General features: G+C 33.6%; 2 protein-coding genes across 2 annotated transcripts in view; one reads left to right on the top strand and one right to left on the bottom strand.

Annotated features, from left to right (window-relative positions):
• On the top strand, positions 1 to 5,702 carry LOC111052449 (reticulon-4-interacting protein 1 homolog, mitochondrial). The gene is made up of 4 exons (XM_039437789.1): positions 1 to 380; positions 1,253 to 1,476; positions 3,925 to 4,122; positions 5,372 to 5,702. Exons 1-4 carry the CDS (start codon positions 104 to 106, stop codon positions 5,486 to 5,488), a joined length of 816 nt encoding a protein of 271 aa, XP_039293723.1. The 5' UTR covers positions 1 to 103; the 3' UTR covers positions 5,489 to 5,702.
• Positions 1 to 17,370, bottom strand: part of LOC111052426 (SET domain-containing protein 4) — a 58,133-nt gene that overhangs the window by 16,718 nt on the left and 24,045 nt on the right. The window lies entirely within an intron of this gene.

Below are 17,370 nucleotides of genomic sequence, written 5' to 3'. Positions count from 1 at the left end.
GGTTTGTTTTGATAGAATTACTGTCGTCTGCTGTCCGCTGTGTTTTGTGTTTATTTATTTGCTTCTTTGTCATGTACAATTTGTTTCCATAGTATTATTCATCATGTTATCGCGTTTAAAAGTATTGGATTTGTTGAGACAAGATCTTACTAAACTTATCAGATTAAATTCATCCGCATATTCAACAATATCCGAAACAAATCAAACTCAAACCGAATATGAAGGTGCTCGAATGTCAGCTTGGCAAGTCCATTCTTATGGCGGTCTGGAAGAATTACAATTTTCCAAGCACGTTCGAATGCCTATTATAAGACACCAACATGAAGTACTTGTTAGAGTAATTGCTTCATCGGTGAATCCTATTGATGTTCATATGACAAGTAAGTACAGTAGGCTAAATAAAACTTCTATGCAGGCCTATACAAACCTTTCTTTAGGTTACTACCTAGGAATTCCAATTCAATTGCATAATGTTATGAAAGTTTTATTTTTACACTTCACTAATTATAGATTTAGACATCGTTATTATGTAATCTAATTTCTGTACTGTATCTGTAAGCATTGAGTACGTGATACTGCAAGAGCATGTGAAATCTATATGAGAGGTACCTAGCGAGGTAGCTTATATCTAATAATTATTCTAAGATCCCTATAAAGAGCAATACAATTTTTAAGTCTTGCCTAACTGCATAATTTTATTATACCTTACAAAATCGTATCGCTTCTTACGTATTACTACAAGGTATATATGCGGCTACATCTAGCATAAAATTAATTCCATGAAGACGAATGATGTTCAACTCAGAATATAATCTAGGGGTCTATCTATATATATGATAACAAAGACAAACACACACTGGCCTTACTTACTGGTCAATATTCAATGTCCCTGACTACCTTGAAAAAGTTGTGTCAAGTAGTTTGCAGAAACAAATGAACAAAATTTATTGTTGGCAATGTCCAATGTCACACACCAGCCAAGTTGTCAACCTTATCCTATTTCATTTGTAGGTTCCTATTTCAATTTTTTTAGTTGAAGATTTGCTGGAATGTGATACTGCCTACAGTTTGTGAATAATATATTTTCAATTACTTGACACGATCTATCCAGGAAAACCTGGCCTTGTTCAGGACATTGGATATTTTCAACTTGAATTTATATTAAGGTTACTTGATTTACTGATGATATTCGGTGTCAGCAATGCAATATTAATTCTTAAATTATCATCAATGATATATTTTGTTGATACAGATGGTTATGGGAACGTGATGTTAAACGCCCTTCGTCAGTTGGAGACATGCAGCACGGCACAGGACGTGGAACTACCTCTGATTATGGGAAGAGACTTTGCCGGAGAGGTAGTCGCTAAAGGCAACGGAGTCACCAATCTCAAAATTGGCGATCGGGTCTACGGAGTTGTTCCCGTTCACCAGCAGGGTTGTCATGCCCAAAACGTTGTCGTTCACAGTCAGTATGTAAGCAATCTTTATTCCTTTAATGTTGGTAATGATGCCAAAAGTTATATCTATCATGATTAGGAACTTGATTGAAATATTCAGGATTGCCAACATGGAGAGAAGTCGTAATATGTCATACTAAATGTAATATCTAAATATCAAGTTTATCCTTAAACAGGCACGTGAGAGGTAAAAATAGTTAATTATTTACAAGATTCTTTTTGTCATTATGACGTGCCTAAATAATCAATTTCTGACGCGGAGCCTCTATCACCATCCACTTGGTAGCATCACAATTATTATAGTGCTTGCGATGTCACAAAATGACAATGTTTCTTGATGGGAGGAACCCAAAAATATTCACAAGCAATCATAATAGAAGCCAAACCTTTGTGGAATTTTACGCATTTCTGTAGTTTTTAACTTCCTAGACACCCTAATTTAGACAGCTTGGGATAGACCATACCTCTATAGGACTCACTTTCATACTTTCATATACTCGAATGTCATCTTTCATGTCTGGCAATCACAGGACGAAAGACTTTTCCAACCTCAACTCCCTATAGTGAGAGTGACCTGAAACGATTAGAATTCATGGGAAGAGTATGAAGAAAATCTCACTCATTGTGGATGCACCAATAAATTCTAGACCAGCGGTTCCCAACTGGTGGTCCGCGGGGCATGTTGTGGGGGTTCGCGACATAAAAACCGAAACTTCAGGGAAAGTACGGTATAATTTAAATTCAATAGGCCTTCTATTAATAGAAAAGAGATTTTTGAACTTCAAAGAAATACGAAACAATGAACCTTTCTAGCTATTTTTATTCTATTTGAATACCCTATGTATTATTACAGTGAACTGGTGAATACTGCATTATTTTTAAAAATTACTTCCCCATTGTAAACAAAGCATAAATTGATTGTTTAAATCAGCAAAATAGCAGAACATTTACTCAGCTTAGCAATCAGTTTTAGGGAATATTTTCCTAAAAAGAGAGGGGCTCTATTTTCCTACCAGGAGAGGGGCCAGCTGCACCACCACAATACCAGGAGACGGGGAAACCTTGACCTGCTCTACTCCAGACTATCGAAAGCACACGAATGCTACCCCTTACGGATGCTAAAATTTTTTAACTGACTGCCAATTTGTGTTCGTGAGCTGGATTATGGGAAGTTTTGTAGGCTGGTATGTAAAAAACTCATCAACTACCCTCTGTACTCACTGAGAGATGATGAGACCAGTGGACTTGTAGACCATTTTGAGATTGTTTCATGATTTAGTATGGCAGTCCATCTACAGAGCCACACAAAACAACCTATCCGCAGCCATCTTTAGTTATTTGTGTAATGATTGTTTTATATTTTGACGAAGTCTGTCTGGCGACTGCCGGTCATGGACTGAATATACTGAATTACTGAATTCCTGAAACTGACTGATTAACGGAATGACTTGAAATTTGGAACTTAAGGTCCTTACACTATAAGGATCCGACACGAACAATTTCGATCAAATGAAATTCAAGATGGCGGCTAAAATGGCGAAAATGTTGTCAAAAACAGGGGTTTTCGCGATTTTCTCAAAAACGGCTCTAACGATTTTGAACAAATTCATACCAAAAAAGTTATTGATAAGCTCTATCAACAGCCACAAGTCCCATATCTGTAAAAATTTCAGGAGGACCGCCCATCTATGCAAAGTTTGATTCTAGATTCCCAATTATCAGGCTTCAGATACAATTCAAACAAAAAATTTCAAATGGAAAAGATTGAGCATAAAAATCTCTACAATTAATGTCCAGTAACATTTCCATCTAAAATTGAAAATAAGCTCGAAATTCGAGAAAATAAGATTATTGAATTGCAAACCGTTGGCTACTGTTGATTCTATTAAATCATTCACTATGAAGGGATAGCAGACTTCTTATGTCTGCAGCGCTATTGTCCTGTCTGTAGCGCTATTGTCCTGTCAACAGCTGGCTCAGATCTTAGAATAGTAGACTTGAGATGCGCGTGAACACTAGCGTCAGTTGATCAATTTTTTCATAACGGCAAGGAAAGTTTGTGTGAGTGCGCCACACCAGATTTTTTATCTCTTTAACCGTGCATCCTAGCTCAAAAGTGTAGGAGACTTTTATTTTCCAGCGTTCCAAGGCGGTCTTATTCATACATCACATGTTGAAAATTTTGATTTTTCATAATAAATTCGATCATTTTTTCAGTCCTACATTTAAAGTTTCTTCAACCATGCATCCTAGCTCAAAAGTGTAAAGAACTTCTATTTCTCAGCGTTCTCCACCGATCCTATTGCATATATCATCATACTCTAAATCCAATTTGTATGAGAGTATGTGTGTGAATAGGCGGGCCTGTGTGAGTAGTGATGTTAGTGAGTGTAGCGAGTTCTACTGTTCTCCGAACTAATAGTACTTAGTAAGTGACTTGAATGTCTTTCTATGAATTTTGCAGGTGAGGCGAAAACCGGATAATGTGAGCATAGAAGAGGCCGCTTCCGTACTCTACGCCGCACTGACAGCTTGGTCTGCACTGAGGGTGACGGGAGATCTGTGGCTGCTTCCCGCCGAAACCAAAAAGGTTCTGGTCATTGGAGGCTCCGGTGGAGTCGGAACTGCTGCCATACAGATGTTGAAAGCGTGGGGTACTGAGGTAATATCATTCCCACTTCCAGACTTGCTTTTTAGAATTATTTTTCATGGTTAACTCAATGTAATCGGTTTGGTTCTAAGAACTCAGTATCACTTGTACTGTTCTTGGTTCAGTCACAAGAATTACTTATTTCATACTTACCAATGCCGGCCAACATTTATTGTTCGACAATCAAAATTGCCTTCTGATTGGCTGTTGGTGAAAATTAGCCAATCGGAGGACAATGATCAGTGTTGGCCGACAATCGGTAAGTGTGAATACGGCCGTTAGGGTACAAATTGCAGCGTAGAGAGGGGAATAGATTACTGCGCATGCGCTAGCTGCCTCGCAATCTGTTTTGCACTAGCCGACTTAGGTTTTCACAGCCAAATATGTGTTTTCTTATCTAGCTGATCCTATCTCGTGACTACACCATCTATAAAGTAACACCCAGATTGTACAAATTAAATTGGATGTGTTCTTGAGCACTAATGGTAGCTTCAAAAAAGTGAATTCTGCTTCAAATATCTCTGATGATGTAGCAACTGGTTAAGGGAAAGAAAATTGTTTATTTCTGGTACTGTTGTATGAATTTACTTATGAAATCCAGTGATTGAGGGAAATCTACTCACACATTAAACTGTATCCATTAATATAAGTAACGTTGTATGCATGCCTGTTGTGAGGTTCACGAGAAAGGTAGGAGAACAACGTTACCGATCCTCACTGTCTTGTCAATGCCTTCTTGACGGTATCTGATACAGGTTTATTAATGTAATATTAATGTCCATTATCGTCTAAAATAATAAATTATATTCTATTAAGCAAGAAATTTTATTTTTCAATAATTTCGTAGTGAATTTTTGCGTTTAAGATGAAATATTTTGTTAATTAATTTTATTAATTCTACATTGTTAAAAGCAGATCTGGCAACAGAGCAAAGCGAGAGAGAGATAGCGCTATCCGATTTGTTGAATGTAGACAAGGATAGCAATACCATTGCTTATTAGACACTGCCAAATATGACTTCACTATAGTGTCTAGCGTGTGGCAATTTTCCACTGTATATTGAGGTTTTTCAACTTTTGTATCAGACATACTTGTCTTTAAAATAGCAGTATTCATTTGAGAATCTTTACACAAAAAATGGAAGGTAACAATGAAATTTAATTTGGATACAAATACCACCAAAACTTCGGTCAATAATGATTTTGGATTTATATTTTGGTTTTTCTAGGTATTTTTGTATTTGAATCGTTGTATTTTGTAGGTTACTACAACTTGTAGCTCCGATGCAGTGCAGTTGGTCGAAAGCCTCAACGCAGATCACATCATCGATTACAGGAGACCAGATTTCATCCACGAATTGAAGTCACATGGAAAGTAAGTTGCAAGTTCCACTATCATCAAAATTGTGATCTTTAGAATGTTTTATGTTGTTCTTTTGTATTGTATTCATTATTCACATTTGCTTATTGGTGGGGATCATTGACTCACTGCTAGGTGGCATTATTTTTTTGCTGGGGTTGATACCCATGTGAGCTTTAGAGGCTTGTGCTTGGGGTCAGAGACGGATGATTAGAGATGAATGGACCTAAAGTTTTAGGTGTGTTCCGAACCCACAATCGTTGTATGGACTGAATTTGATTCTTCCTTCATCATTGGCGATCAATATTGAAATCTTGACAGTGTATTTTTCAATATTTATTTAATTGCATCCCAAATATTTTTTGAATGTAATTTTTTTAGCAATAAAGATGATTTGATTTAGATACAAACTATCGTATATAAGGTTTAAACTTCATTGGTAAGAAACTTACGTTTAAATAACTTGAATTATCAGGTTAAATAAATAAGATTTCTCTCTTATGAAGCATGACAAAATGCATGCACACTGAGAAGCTGAGGCCATCACGAGTGGGGCTGTATATCCCATTGGTAGCTCAGCCATGTAGGGGGTGTTTGACATCGTTTTGAGTCCCCTGCATAGCCACACCCTCCACACTTAGCTTGTATAATTGGCTGGGTAGACCTAATAGGTTTAATATACAGTATAGTACTCTGCTATACTTCAATTGAATATTTAATACATCTAAATTCTCATTTAATTCAAAAATGTAGTTCAAATATATAAATATAAATATTTTGGACTGAAAATTATGTGAAAGTGAAGACCTAATCTGTATAGGGCTACTTGTAATATAAATATAAAGAAATAAGAATCTCAGTACCCTTTTTTTGAAATATTTTATCACTACATGTTTCGGACATTTATGCCATTTTCAAGTGATTCTTATTTCTTTATATTTATATAAGAATGATATATGTTTTTCATTTTCAATGTACATGTCTATTGTCAATCCTTATTTTTGTTGCTTAGCCTGGACATGAAATAAAATCAATTGAATTGTTTAATTACCTATGTAATTACTTTATTTTTTAAATTTCAGATTCGTCCTGTGATTCAAGAGAAATTCAGCTTTTCTGAACTACCTGCTGCTTATGATAAAGTGAAAACCGGTCATCTTAGAGGCAAAGTCGTTGTCAACATTGAATGAAGTGTCGTCTATTAAATAATAACTCGTTTTTTATTTAGCATTATGTACATTGTTTAATTATTGTTTTGTACTGATAATGTATTACATAAAATTATAGCTTTATTAAGAAGAACGGAAGACTTTATTATTTGATCAAATGAGTACGGTACCTACTCTTGATATTTTGTTCATCAGTGAATTCATATAATCAGAAATCCGGATAGAATAAAGCCAGGAACACACCTGTCATCCAGCGTTCCTATCACATATAATCAGTGATGACAACTGCCTGGAATGGAGCATATCGGTCATGTGAGCTGTTCTACCACCATACCTCCACCCCACAAAACTCCACATCCGACATGAGTAGGATAAGAACGCTGTATGGGCACAAGTATGCTTATAAATACAAGTATTTACAGTATATTCTTCCAGTTTCTAAAATAACTTGCTTTGTTCCATACTTTTGTCTACAGTTGAATATAATAATACCCTACATAATTCTAGAAACTCGAAATTGGAAAATATTAGTTTGAGGATTCTTGCACACCAAGGCGTTTGAAACAATTCTTCCTTCTTTTTAATATATAAAATTCATCATCTATTCATCCTTGGAATCGGTACAATATTATAAAAAACAAGAGACAGGTATGTCTCTAATTTTAGTTAGGGAAAACATTTGCTATATTTGTTAGGGAAAAAGTTGGAAATTTTAATGAAATGTCCAAATGAAGCCAATGTAATTGTTTTTCAATTTCTCCAAAGATTTCACTTGAACAAAGATTAAACTTGGTTTTATTTCATCGTTAATGAAGAATACAATAAGTAGATATTGTCCTGAGTAGTGCAAATATAAGAATATGGTCTCGTACTAGTTATTTAAAACCTCATATAAATTAATTACAATAGTCAAACTAATATAAACTTTACACATAGTTTTTATTATTATGGTTGTTAATTATAACAAACTTCTTTTTCATTATCCACCATCCCATTTTTTGTTGGTAGGGGGTATCCTCCACCACTACTGATAAGTCACGTTAAAAATCACTATAGGCTATAGGCCTATTATTCTAATTTCAGAGTATGCCGAATTAACAAAATGAGTTGATGAAATGATAGAGGTGATCTAACAGAAAAGGTAGTCTAAATATTGATGAAACTCAAATACAATAGCACCAAAAAATCTCTGAGAAAACAGTTTATCAGTGTCTTCCTGTGTGATTATCATGTGAAAATCAGCTTCAATTGAATTGAAACTATGTTTAAAAGGCAGTCGATTGCCATTAACGATCTTGGTGAGTGGATACACCTTCTTTCTGTACGTGGTAATAATTACTAAGAATCCTGATCTTATCCTTATTGGCCATTATGTAAGAGAAAGTTCAACTTATACAGTCCACATATATTTGATAGCCTATGCCTAGTTCATTCTTCTTGTAGGCCTATCGAATTGAACTACACAAATTAGTATAACATTGATTGTTATTAATTTTTCTTCAAGTTCGAAACAATAAAGAATGAATTTGATGGATTAAAGAGACTACAATTCTTCTATGTTCAGTGATCTTTAAATAGGAGAATGTGTAATAGGACTAGATGATAACATTTTCAAAAATTTTTTCACCAGATTGCTTCACATTTTAGCATCAATAGAAATACTTTTAAAACCTTCAATACAATGTGAGTTTTGCAAAGATTGAAAAATAATACTTTTTTCATTCAACTGAGCTAGAGTAAATGCAATTGGCAATTACACTCTCAATTATTACAGTAAAACTTTCATTGCTTATTATTAAAACTTTTATTGCTAATTAGTTATCGTAGTCAATGTCGCCTGAATATAGGTACCTTGTAGAATAGTTGTTGAGTTGCAATGCCATATTTTATGGTAATTGAATATAATCAATTCTTATTTCGACAGAAATCTTTTTTACACCAGTATCACACTTCAGCTATTATTTCAGAATTTATGGAATGCGGATAAAACAATTAGGTACCGTCTTACCTATTGAACTTGATTAGAGATTTTTCCAAAGTTTTCATCAATATAGTTTCGAAAATATAACCATAAATATAATAAAATATTGGTAAATTATAAAAATATTTTTTTAGGATAAACTTGGAAGACCGTGAATAGGTATTCTATGTTGAAAGTATGGTTGTTCAAGATAATATTTTTACACGGTAGCTTTGAATATTAAATAGCAACAGCTAGCCAGAATAACGAGTCGTCATTTCAATCACCATCTTGTAAATTCTGTAAGAGTGATGAAAGTGTAATCGTGTGAAAAATCTATAAGGTAGTGATGAATCCTTCTAAGGAAGTTACTAACTTCTGTAAAAAATTTTCCCAGGTCCATCATAAATAAGTTTGAATGATGTATCAACCTATCGGAAGGAAGTCTTAAAACTATGATAATGTTAAATTTACAGAGGAAATTAATATAACTCAATTTCCTCTGAGATATTGATGCACATCAGCTTTCAGCTGAAGGTGAACATGATTTGTATTTTCACAAATATCCGCTTATCACGAAGTCTTCACAACTTTCATGTTGTGCAACTGAATACAGTATTGAAACCAGTTTAACGGTCAATGTCTAAAATGTCATGTTGTCTGACTTTGGATGTTAATAGAAACTTTTGAAATCTCTGAATAATACAGTACTCTACAAGTTATCAAACTTGTAGCACCTAAGTTTGTAAGAACAGGGTGTCAACCTCAATAATCAAGGATGTTGTTATGCCTCTGTTTCGCACTTGTGTTCGTATTCTTATGTAATGTATATTATTGAGAATAAAAATCAATTCAGAAAACATTTCATTAAAGTGAAGTATTTAACCATTTAAATTTAATTGGAGAATTTGGTATCCATTAAATTTATTAAATTATGTCATCAGGTGGAGAATTCATGTGTGATTCTGGATATATTACATATTTGAAATGAAAATATTTTATAAAATTAAAATAGTTTTTATATTATTGATGAATGTTATTACCTAATTATCATTTAATATCATATAGGCTAATTGTGTGAAGTTAATCATAAGATATAATTGAACGAACGTTGTTGAACCCAACTGCAATTAATTAGCTTCACATATGCATACAAATTGAAGATATCCTAAATAAATATTGGAAAATGAATAGGAAAATTTTAAATTTATGTTCTTGAATCTAATCGTAATCAATTAAATATGAACCTTACACCTCATGTAAAGTCAGTAAAGAGGACGTTTTATATTTCTGTTATTTGTTTTTTAGTAGTACGATTTTTTTTAAATTTCAAGCTTAATTATAAAAAGGGTCTAGATAGATATAATTTTATTACCATCAAATTCATTGAACACAGACAACATCAAGTTTATATAGCTAACAATATAACATGTAACACAAATTAAAGGTGACAATTCATGCCAATAATTAACATTCAAAATCTATGTCAATAACATACCAAGTTGAATATATCAAACAATCAAAATTTGTGATTATACGTGTAGGTTGAATCTGACGTCAAAGTACTTTAAAAATAACAATTGAAAATGAATTTATCACTGAATGTGAAGGGTAAATGTTATAAATTGAATATTGCAAGTGAAACTATCTCTTAATAAGTAGGTACCGTACGGTATATTGTGCAGTCTTTTGATTATGAATTAGCAGAATTCAAGATTGCTGGTTGAACAACTTGAACACTTTAATACACTCAACTACGGGTATTATGTCAGATAATTGAAAAGAAATGCAGCCTTGTCGTAGCCTCTAAATGGTGGTCAAGGATGATTTCCTGAGTTTAAGTGCACCCGTTCAAATAGAGTTGCTCCTACCTCTATGCTGGAGAAAGTACAACACTCCAATACTCAATTATTGTCAGGACTGGTTGAGAGTTGGATGCCCATTATTGAACGGCACAAGTCACGGTCATTGCTCTTTGCTCTTGTTTACAGAAAGCACATGGCATTGTTATGAACTTACAACAGTACTTTACATGTAGTAGTTCCTCATTCTTCAACAGATGTGTCGAATTATATTTATTTTATAAATATACTCTTCTTCAATGGAAGAGTTTATTATTCATTCTCACGAGAGAAGCGCCCCGAATATTGTAACAATAGCATATTGAAACACTTGTGTTGAAATAGTGAGTACGGTATTGAATAAAATATCACATGAAAAAGAATGACCAAAAATTTAGAAGAGTGTACCTGAGTGGTAAAACGTTTTACAAATCATTTAAACTTTGATAGCAATTTTATTCAGCTTGAAGAATCCAGTAGAAAGTATTTCCAGGTCTCGCATTTTGTTCTATATTTTATTTTTCTATCCTATCATCATAGAGTAAGAATACAGATACACCTAAGTTATAAGTTAGCATATCTACGCTTTCTTCATGCTGTCATATGCTATTTTTTAATTTATGAATTGTCTATGTAATATATATTTCTATTCAGTATTAATTATTTCATAACTTTACATTTTAATAGTTTTATTAAGAATAGACGGTGTTTTCTTTTCAGAATATTGATATCTTCATTAGTTGATGAGTATATATACTTTTAAATACCGTAACCTCCTATTGTTTGAGAAACAAAAACAACTACGGTACCGGTATTGGAAGAAGTGATAAATTTATATTTTTGTTCCATTAAATAAATTTGAAAAATTCATGTTTCGTTAATACAATATTATAAATTAACTGATCAATCATTTTTAAAACTGAACTGCTTTGTCATCATAAACATTGTATAAATCTCTACCGGAATTCTTTAAAAACCTTTAGATCTTTTTAAAAATAAAGAACTTGTTCTCCATATAGAAAGTGAAATTTAATGGTGAATTTTCGGTTAACATAGTAGGCTGAACCTAAGTAATTATTTTATTACATTGATCAAAGATTATGGATGGAAAATACATCAATTACAGTATTATAACTGGTTTAATGTTACTGTTTAAATTATTGGGCTCTTATTGAACTTCAAAAGAATATTTTTCTTTACCAAGACAATATTTTTTGTGATCTAATGTCGATTTGAAGCATTGTTTCAACTTGTATACAATCGAGAATTTTGTCGGATCGACAAAAGTATGAAGAGTTTGAATTTTGTATGATCTCTGATTTGTACCAAAGAAAAAAATGTTGTACCGTACCGTACCGCCGTACATATATTTTTTTAGAACAAAAAATATAAAAACTAATTTGATAATTCTTATTTGAATTATAGAACATTTTAATTTTAATTCTTCTTGCCCTCAAATAGCTTCAAAATATCATTTTTGAGGTCCACTTTGAAAAGTTTTCCCTGCTCAGACCCCCAGAACATCAAAACCTTTTTTTTTCCAAAAAAATCACTGCTCGTCCTTATAAAAATGAGTGTCTTGTATACCTACAATAAACGTATCTTGAGAAATTCAAAATAGGCCTGAGTTTCTCTACAAATAGAACTTGCTTTGTAGCCTATCTTCTTCAAAACCATCTTTTATTCCAATGAAATTATTTTTTCCACCTGTTAAAAAGCCGTTTGTTTAGACTTATTTGAACCCTCAACTCCATTCTCCTAAAACTGATAAAAATCCTAACAAATAAATAATCCTGGGATGAATAAAATAATCCTGCAACTGAAAGCTATATTCAATTCAAAATTCGGTAATGAGCAGAGCTGAAACTAGTTTATTTCAGATTGAAATTAAAAATTGGATGATCAATGGAGTTCTAAAATGTGTATTTTATCTTCCCATTTATTCATAAACGTGTGTTTAACCGGTATAGATACGTCCAGCTAAGGAGAAAGTAAGCAGCGATAACCTCCAAAAATGACTGAAGTGAAGTGGTCAAACCAAAATGCACACAGAGGAAATTAAAAGACTGCAAGATCAAGTTTTCACCAAGTCCGGTCCAGCTGCCACATTTCCTTCATTACAGTTTATTAATGAAACCCACGGTGAGAGATCTAATTTTTATGATCAACTGCATATCATATCAATGACAACAATAATGCGATTCTAGGCTGTTTAATAGATGTAATTAGAGAAAGAGGTACACGGTAAACTACTGAATGATCCCGGTTCCGATAGGTGGATACTGGATAGGTACAACCTGTTGTGGAACGATTCAAAACTGGAATGTTTAATAGCAATTAGCTGCCGTTTAGAAGTTTCGGCGTTTCAAGGCTGTTGTCTTCCGCTATTCTTCAGCATTTTTATTCATAAGCCGATTACATAAGGATTGGACGATTTATTTCCGGGCTACAAGTTTTTAGTGGACGACATTCTTGACAAAAACAAGTATTTACACACAAAAGGTTTGTGTGTTGATTGATTTCGAACGTTAACAGGTTGTTCGATGGATTTATTGAGTATGAGATACTCATAAGTATCATGTTGACAACATGATAATGGGCTTAGGCCTACTAATTAATTTAAACCCACTTGTAATCTGGATCTGGATAAGTCTATTGGGGAAAAGAGGATAAGGAGATGGGAAACAAATAAGCACCTCTTATTACTAATAATAATATAGCCTACTATGAGTAGGAGTCACAGAAAAAAAAATTTGGAAGATAGGCCTACACTATTTTCATGATGTTATATACTCAGCAATAATTCAAGTAAACTTTAGCTATAATATATTATATAGCACAAATGAAGTAATAGAGTAATTTGATTTGAGAGAAGTAGGTAGTCTATTTCATACTTATTTTATTTGTGGAAGTGCTTTTCTTATTATACTCATCTTATTTGTGAAGACACTACTGCTTGATGTGCTTTCAACTCCATCCAAATTCATTTTACCCGTTTCCCCATCATAATAGGTCAATGCTTGTTTTAATAAATTATATTCTTGAAAGACCCCAGCAGATCATGCATGATGTTATTTGTAGAATAAGACCGACTCAAAGCCCTGTGCACACCAGTGACCAGTGCGAAACGCGTGACGGCAACGGGACAATTTTCAAACCGTAGGTAGAATGGTTGAAATTGTTTGGCACCGGAGTCTCTTTTCATATGCTTTTTTCGTCCATATTACACTAGTATCATTAAGTACTTAAAAAAATTAACCAGTATCATTACAGTAATTAAAAAACATATTTTAAAAAAGGGCTAATTAAAATAATTTCAGAAAGGAAGCTCTAGAGAACCCCATAGATATTGTAAGTATGATTAAGTGAAAGAAGAAGTAGGCTACCTGAGTATTTCTTTATTTATAGTAGGCAGTGGCACCATTTCACCAAACTGCTAGGGGGGGGGGGCAAAAACCAAGGTATGAGGGGGGAAGGAATACCCCCAAAGGATAGAGGGTCCTTGGTTTTTCCCATAAATGTTACATTCGAAGATGCTATTATATGCTTCATTTTCTCCAGTTTTATATACAAATGTGGTTGAAGTATCAATACAAGCATATACATTATTAGTTAATCATGAAGTATTTATTAGAAATATAGGCCTACAGAGAGGCCCTTAAAGTAGGAATACACTGAAACAGATTTCTTAAAAATCATGGAAAAAGATAAATTTTTCTTTCACAATGACAATTTCAAAAATTTCAATGGGGATCATATTCTAATTGGAAAATAACTTTCAGTTACAAAGTTGAAGAAAAATTTGCTGCTCCCATAATTTTCACCAACTCTGTACATACATTTTTGATTATCTGATTGTGCCCTTTCTTTTGCTTTCACTGTGACATCTTGCAACTTGGTAATTCTCACGTTGAAATTTATGCAATAACTCACTTATTGTGCCCTCATCAATAATTGTACCCATTCTATATTTAAGCTTCAACTATACCGTACTACAAAGAAAAATATATTCTTTATTATACCGTACCCGTAGCCATACTTTCAAGGCAATTTTGCTAAATTGTTGATACTGTAGAAGGAATTATACTACTGCTGTTTAAAAAAAAGTATCAAATCAGTATGCGATTCCAAGGATTCGTGTATTTTCATTATTCATCTGATCTTGGGGGGGGGGGGCTAGGCCCCCCCCTGCCACCCCTAAATGGCGCTCCTGATAGTAGGCCTATGTTTTCTGTTGGTGGAGAGACCTAAGGTTGTTCCACCTCTCGCTATATAAGATACAACTAACACGTAGGTATCCCCAATGTTTTGAGAACATGTTGTACCAAACCTTTTAAGGGTAAATAGCCTAAAAACTTCGAACTTTCACTTTCAACTTCGAAAAATAATATTTCTCAACGCATCAAGTTTAAACGTTTATAAAACCAAAAACACAATAGCCAAATTGGCTACCAGAGGAAAGTTCAGCTTGAATAAGATGAAATTAAAAATTTTCCACAGTTCTCTGGAAGTACTTTTACTTGAATTAGCATATTATATTCATTGACAGAAGATCAATAACCTTTGGATTTTTTACAACTGTCCTGCATATTTGAAGGCGATCAAGTGAAGAGATTATGTTCCAATTTTATCTATTCCTATATTCAACTGTAAAGCAATCCGAAAAAGGACTCGAAAGTTACATTCACCCTTTTAAGGAGACTCACGAAAAACATAGTTCGCCTGAACTAGGATACTCTACAACATAAGCTAATTTCGTGATTAGTTAAAATACACAACGACACTGATTGCAGAGAAAGCTCTCTCTTCGTTTCTCCCTAGCATCAATAGACTACAGAGTATTTTTACGTGTTAAACCGAAAATTATAGGTTCATCCTGTTGACTGTGCAGTGATACTTGTGAAGATCCTCCTCCAGCCATCACGAATCGTCTGACCCCGAATCCGATAGGCCTATTCCCTGCCAAGCATGAACTGTGTTTTTCACAAATCTCCACACTTTTACGAGAATAACAATTGACGTCAAGCTTCTAAAACATTATTCAATTAATCTTCCACATCATGACGCTGCTATTCATCAACAAATAATTGAAGAAGCTTTGTAGGCTACTTTTCATTATACAAGGGTCAAGTGAATAGTGATAATAGAACTTCTTTAAAGAATTTAAGGAAGACCACTTCAAGAGAACTTCTCTAAATACCATTTATGAGTTTGAGAATTGCTTACCGGGGTTCGGAAACCACCTAAAGCTGTAGGTTCACTCATCTCTCATCATCATCATCATCATAATTCATCTTATTACGTAAGCACAAGCCTAAGGCTCATGTGGGCATCAAACTCAGCAAAAAAATCAGTGTATTGTTGACATCAGCTATATAGTTTGATTATTTTACTCGACAGTCTGGGATTTAATCATACTAATAATCAGTAATTCATATCCTGAATTATCAGTGATTTATCATAGAATGTTTTACCTTTTCAAACATGAAAGCCGATTTACTCCATTTTTCAAATGAAATGATTGAATAACATGCACTCCATGGGCATCCAAGCTGGCTATACAATTTAGAATACTAAACCAGATTAAAATTACAGTACTATCCGTACTGATACAGTAAAACACAACTAAATTGTACTTACTTGAGTTAAAAACAATAAAATCGGTAACATCTTAGAATTTATGAAAGCTATAAGCGTTTGCGATACCAATGAATGACGAGTTACTGTACAAAGGTGAGTTGTATCGTATTGATTATCAGGTTTTAGATTTTCAATTGAAATATAAAATATTATCCTGCTCTATAGTTTCACTATCAGTTGCAAAATGAAATTCAGACAACTTCTAAACATTATTGGAAAAATTTAACCAAAAATTATATCATCCTGAAAAAATGTAATACGAAAGGAATAATGATCATTAGAAAGGAATAATGCTTACGACAAAAAGTAATAATAAATTGATGATTGATTCAGTTCATGGGTGGAGATGGAACTCTATAATAAATTCTTGTCTGATAATAGGTCTACCGCACATAATATATTCTTTATTCTTTTATTGATTCAATGATACACAATTATTTTTTAAGAAATAATTTGGAGGAGGATCAACAGGCACAGCCCAAAATTGTTCCTCCCCGAATTTTGATTAATTGAAATAGTCTAGAAAATAGGTTATTATTATTATTAAAAATATTGAAAGTTGAGGAGTTTTCATCAACCGAGACATAGTAAATCTTGGTAAAACTACAAAAGAGTTGAGAAGATGCTTAGTGAAACGATCTTATACCGTACCATAGGAACGTAAAATCATCAAGGAAAAAAACTAGTTATGAATTATGATCCTTGTAGATGCTAGTAGACCATCAAACAATCTTGAAGGAAACAGGAAGATATGGAAATCAGGTGGGAGCTCCGCAAGATCGATACAGAGTTTATTCTATTCTTATTCTGGCAAATAAGAAAATTCTTGAAATTAATCCTGTCCCAATGATCATCCATAAATCAGTTTGAAGATCGAAGATTCTCCAACATAAACCGAGTTGAAGTTCAAAAATTCTCTATCATACATTTTATGATTCAGAGGCCCGGGTTCAAATCCCGGCCCGGGCCAAGATATTTATCTCGGGCCACTCCCGTGTTTCGGATGGACACGTTAAGCCGTCGGTCCCGGCTGCCTAAAAAGCAGTCGTTAGGTCATGTCAGAGGCCCTGAAATTGATCAGTTGCGACCTGAAAACTCTGACACCAGACCTGAGCCAGCCAGGTCACTCGATATTATTATTATTATTATTATTATTATTATACATTTTAAACATTACAAAACCCCTATTAGTGTAAAATCAACTATTTTCCAGATCACAAGTAGATTTTCATTGAGCTCTCCTTCCTGTATCAGCCTCTCTCTCTCTTGTTTTGACATCACTCTCTCACTC

The sequence above is a fragment of the Nilaparvata lugens genome, chromosome 11 (assembly GCF_014356525.2).
Source record: "Nilaparvata lugens isolate BPH chromosome 11, ASM1435652v1, whole genome shotgun sequence".
Lineage (NCBI taxonomy): Eukaryota > Metazoa > Arthropoda > Insecta > Hemiptera > Delphacidae > Nilaparvata > Nilaparvata lugens.
This window is presented reverse-complemented; position numbering and strand designations above follow the sequence as displayed.

Excerpts from the sequence above, each read along its gene's own strand:
- LOC111052449 (XM_039437789.1), top strand. The coding sequence starts at position 104 with ATGTTATCGCGTTTAAAAGTATTGGATTTGTTGAGACAAGATCTTACT. Across the intron at positions 381-1,252 it reads TATTGATGTTCATATGACAA|ATGGTTATGGGAACGTGATG; the intron begins GTAAGTACAGTA and ends TTGTTGATACAG. Across the intron at positions 4,123-5,371 it reads TGAAAGCGTGGGGTACTGAG|GTTACTACAACTTGTAGCTC; the intron begins GTAATATCATTC and ends TGTATTTTGTAG.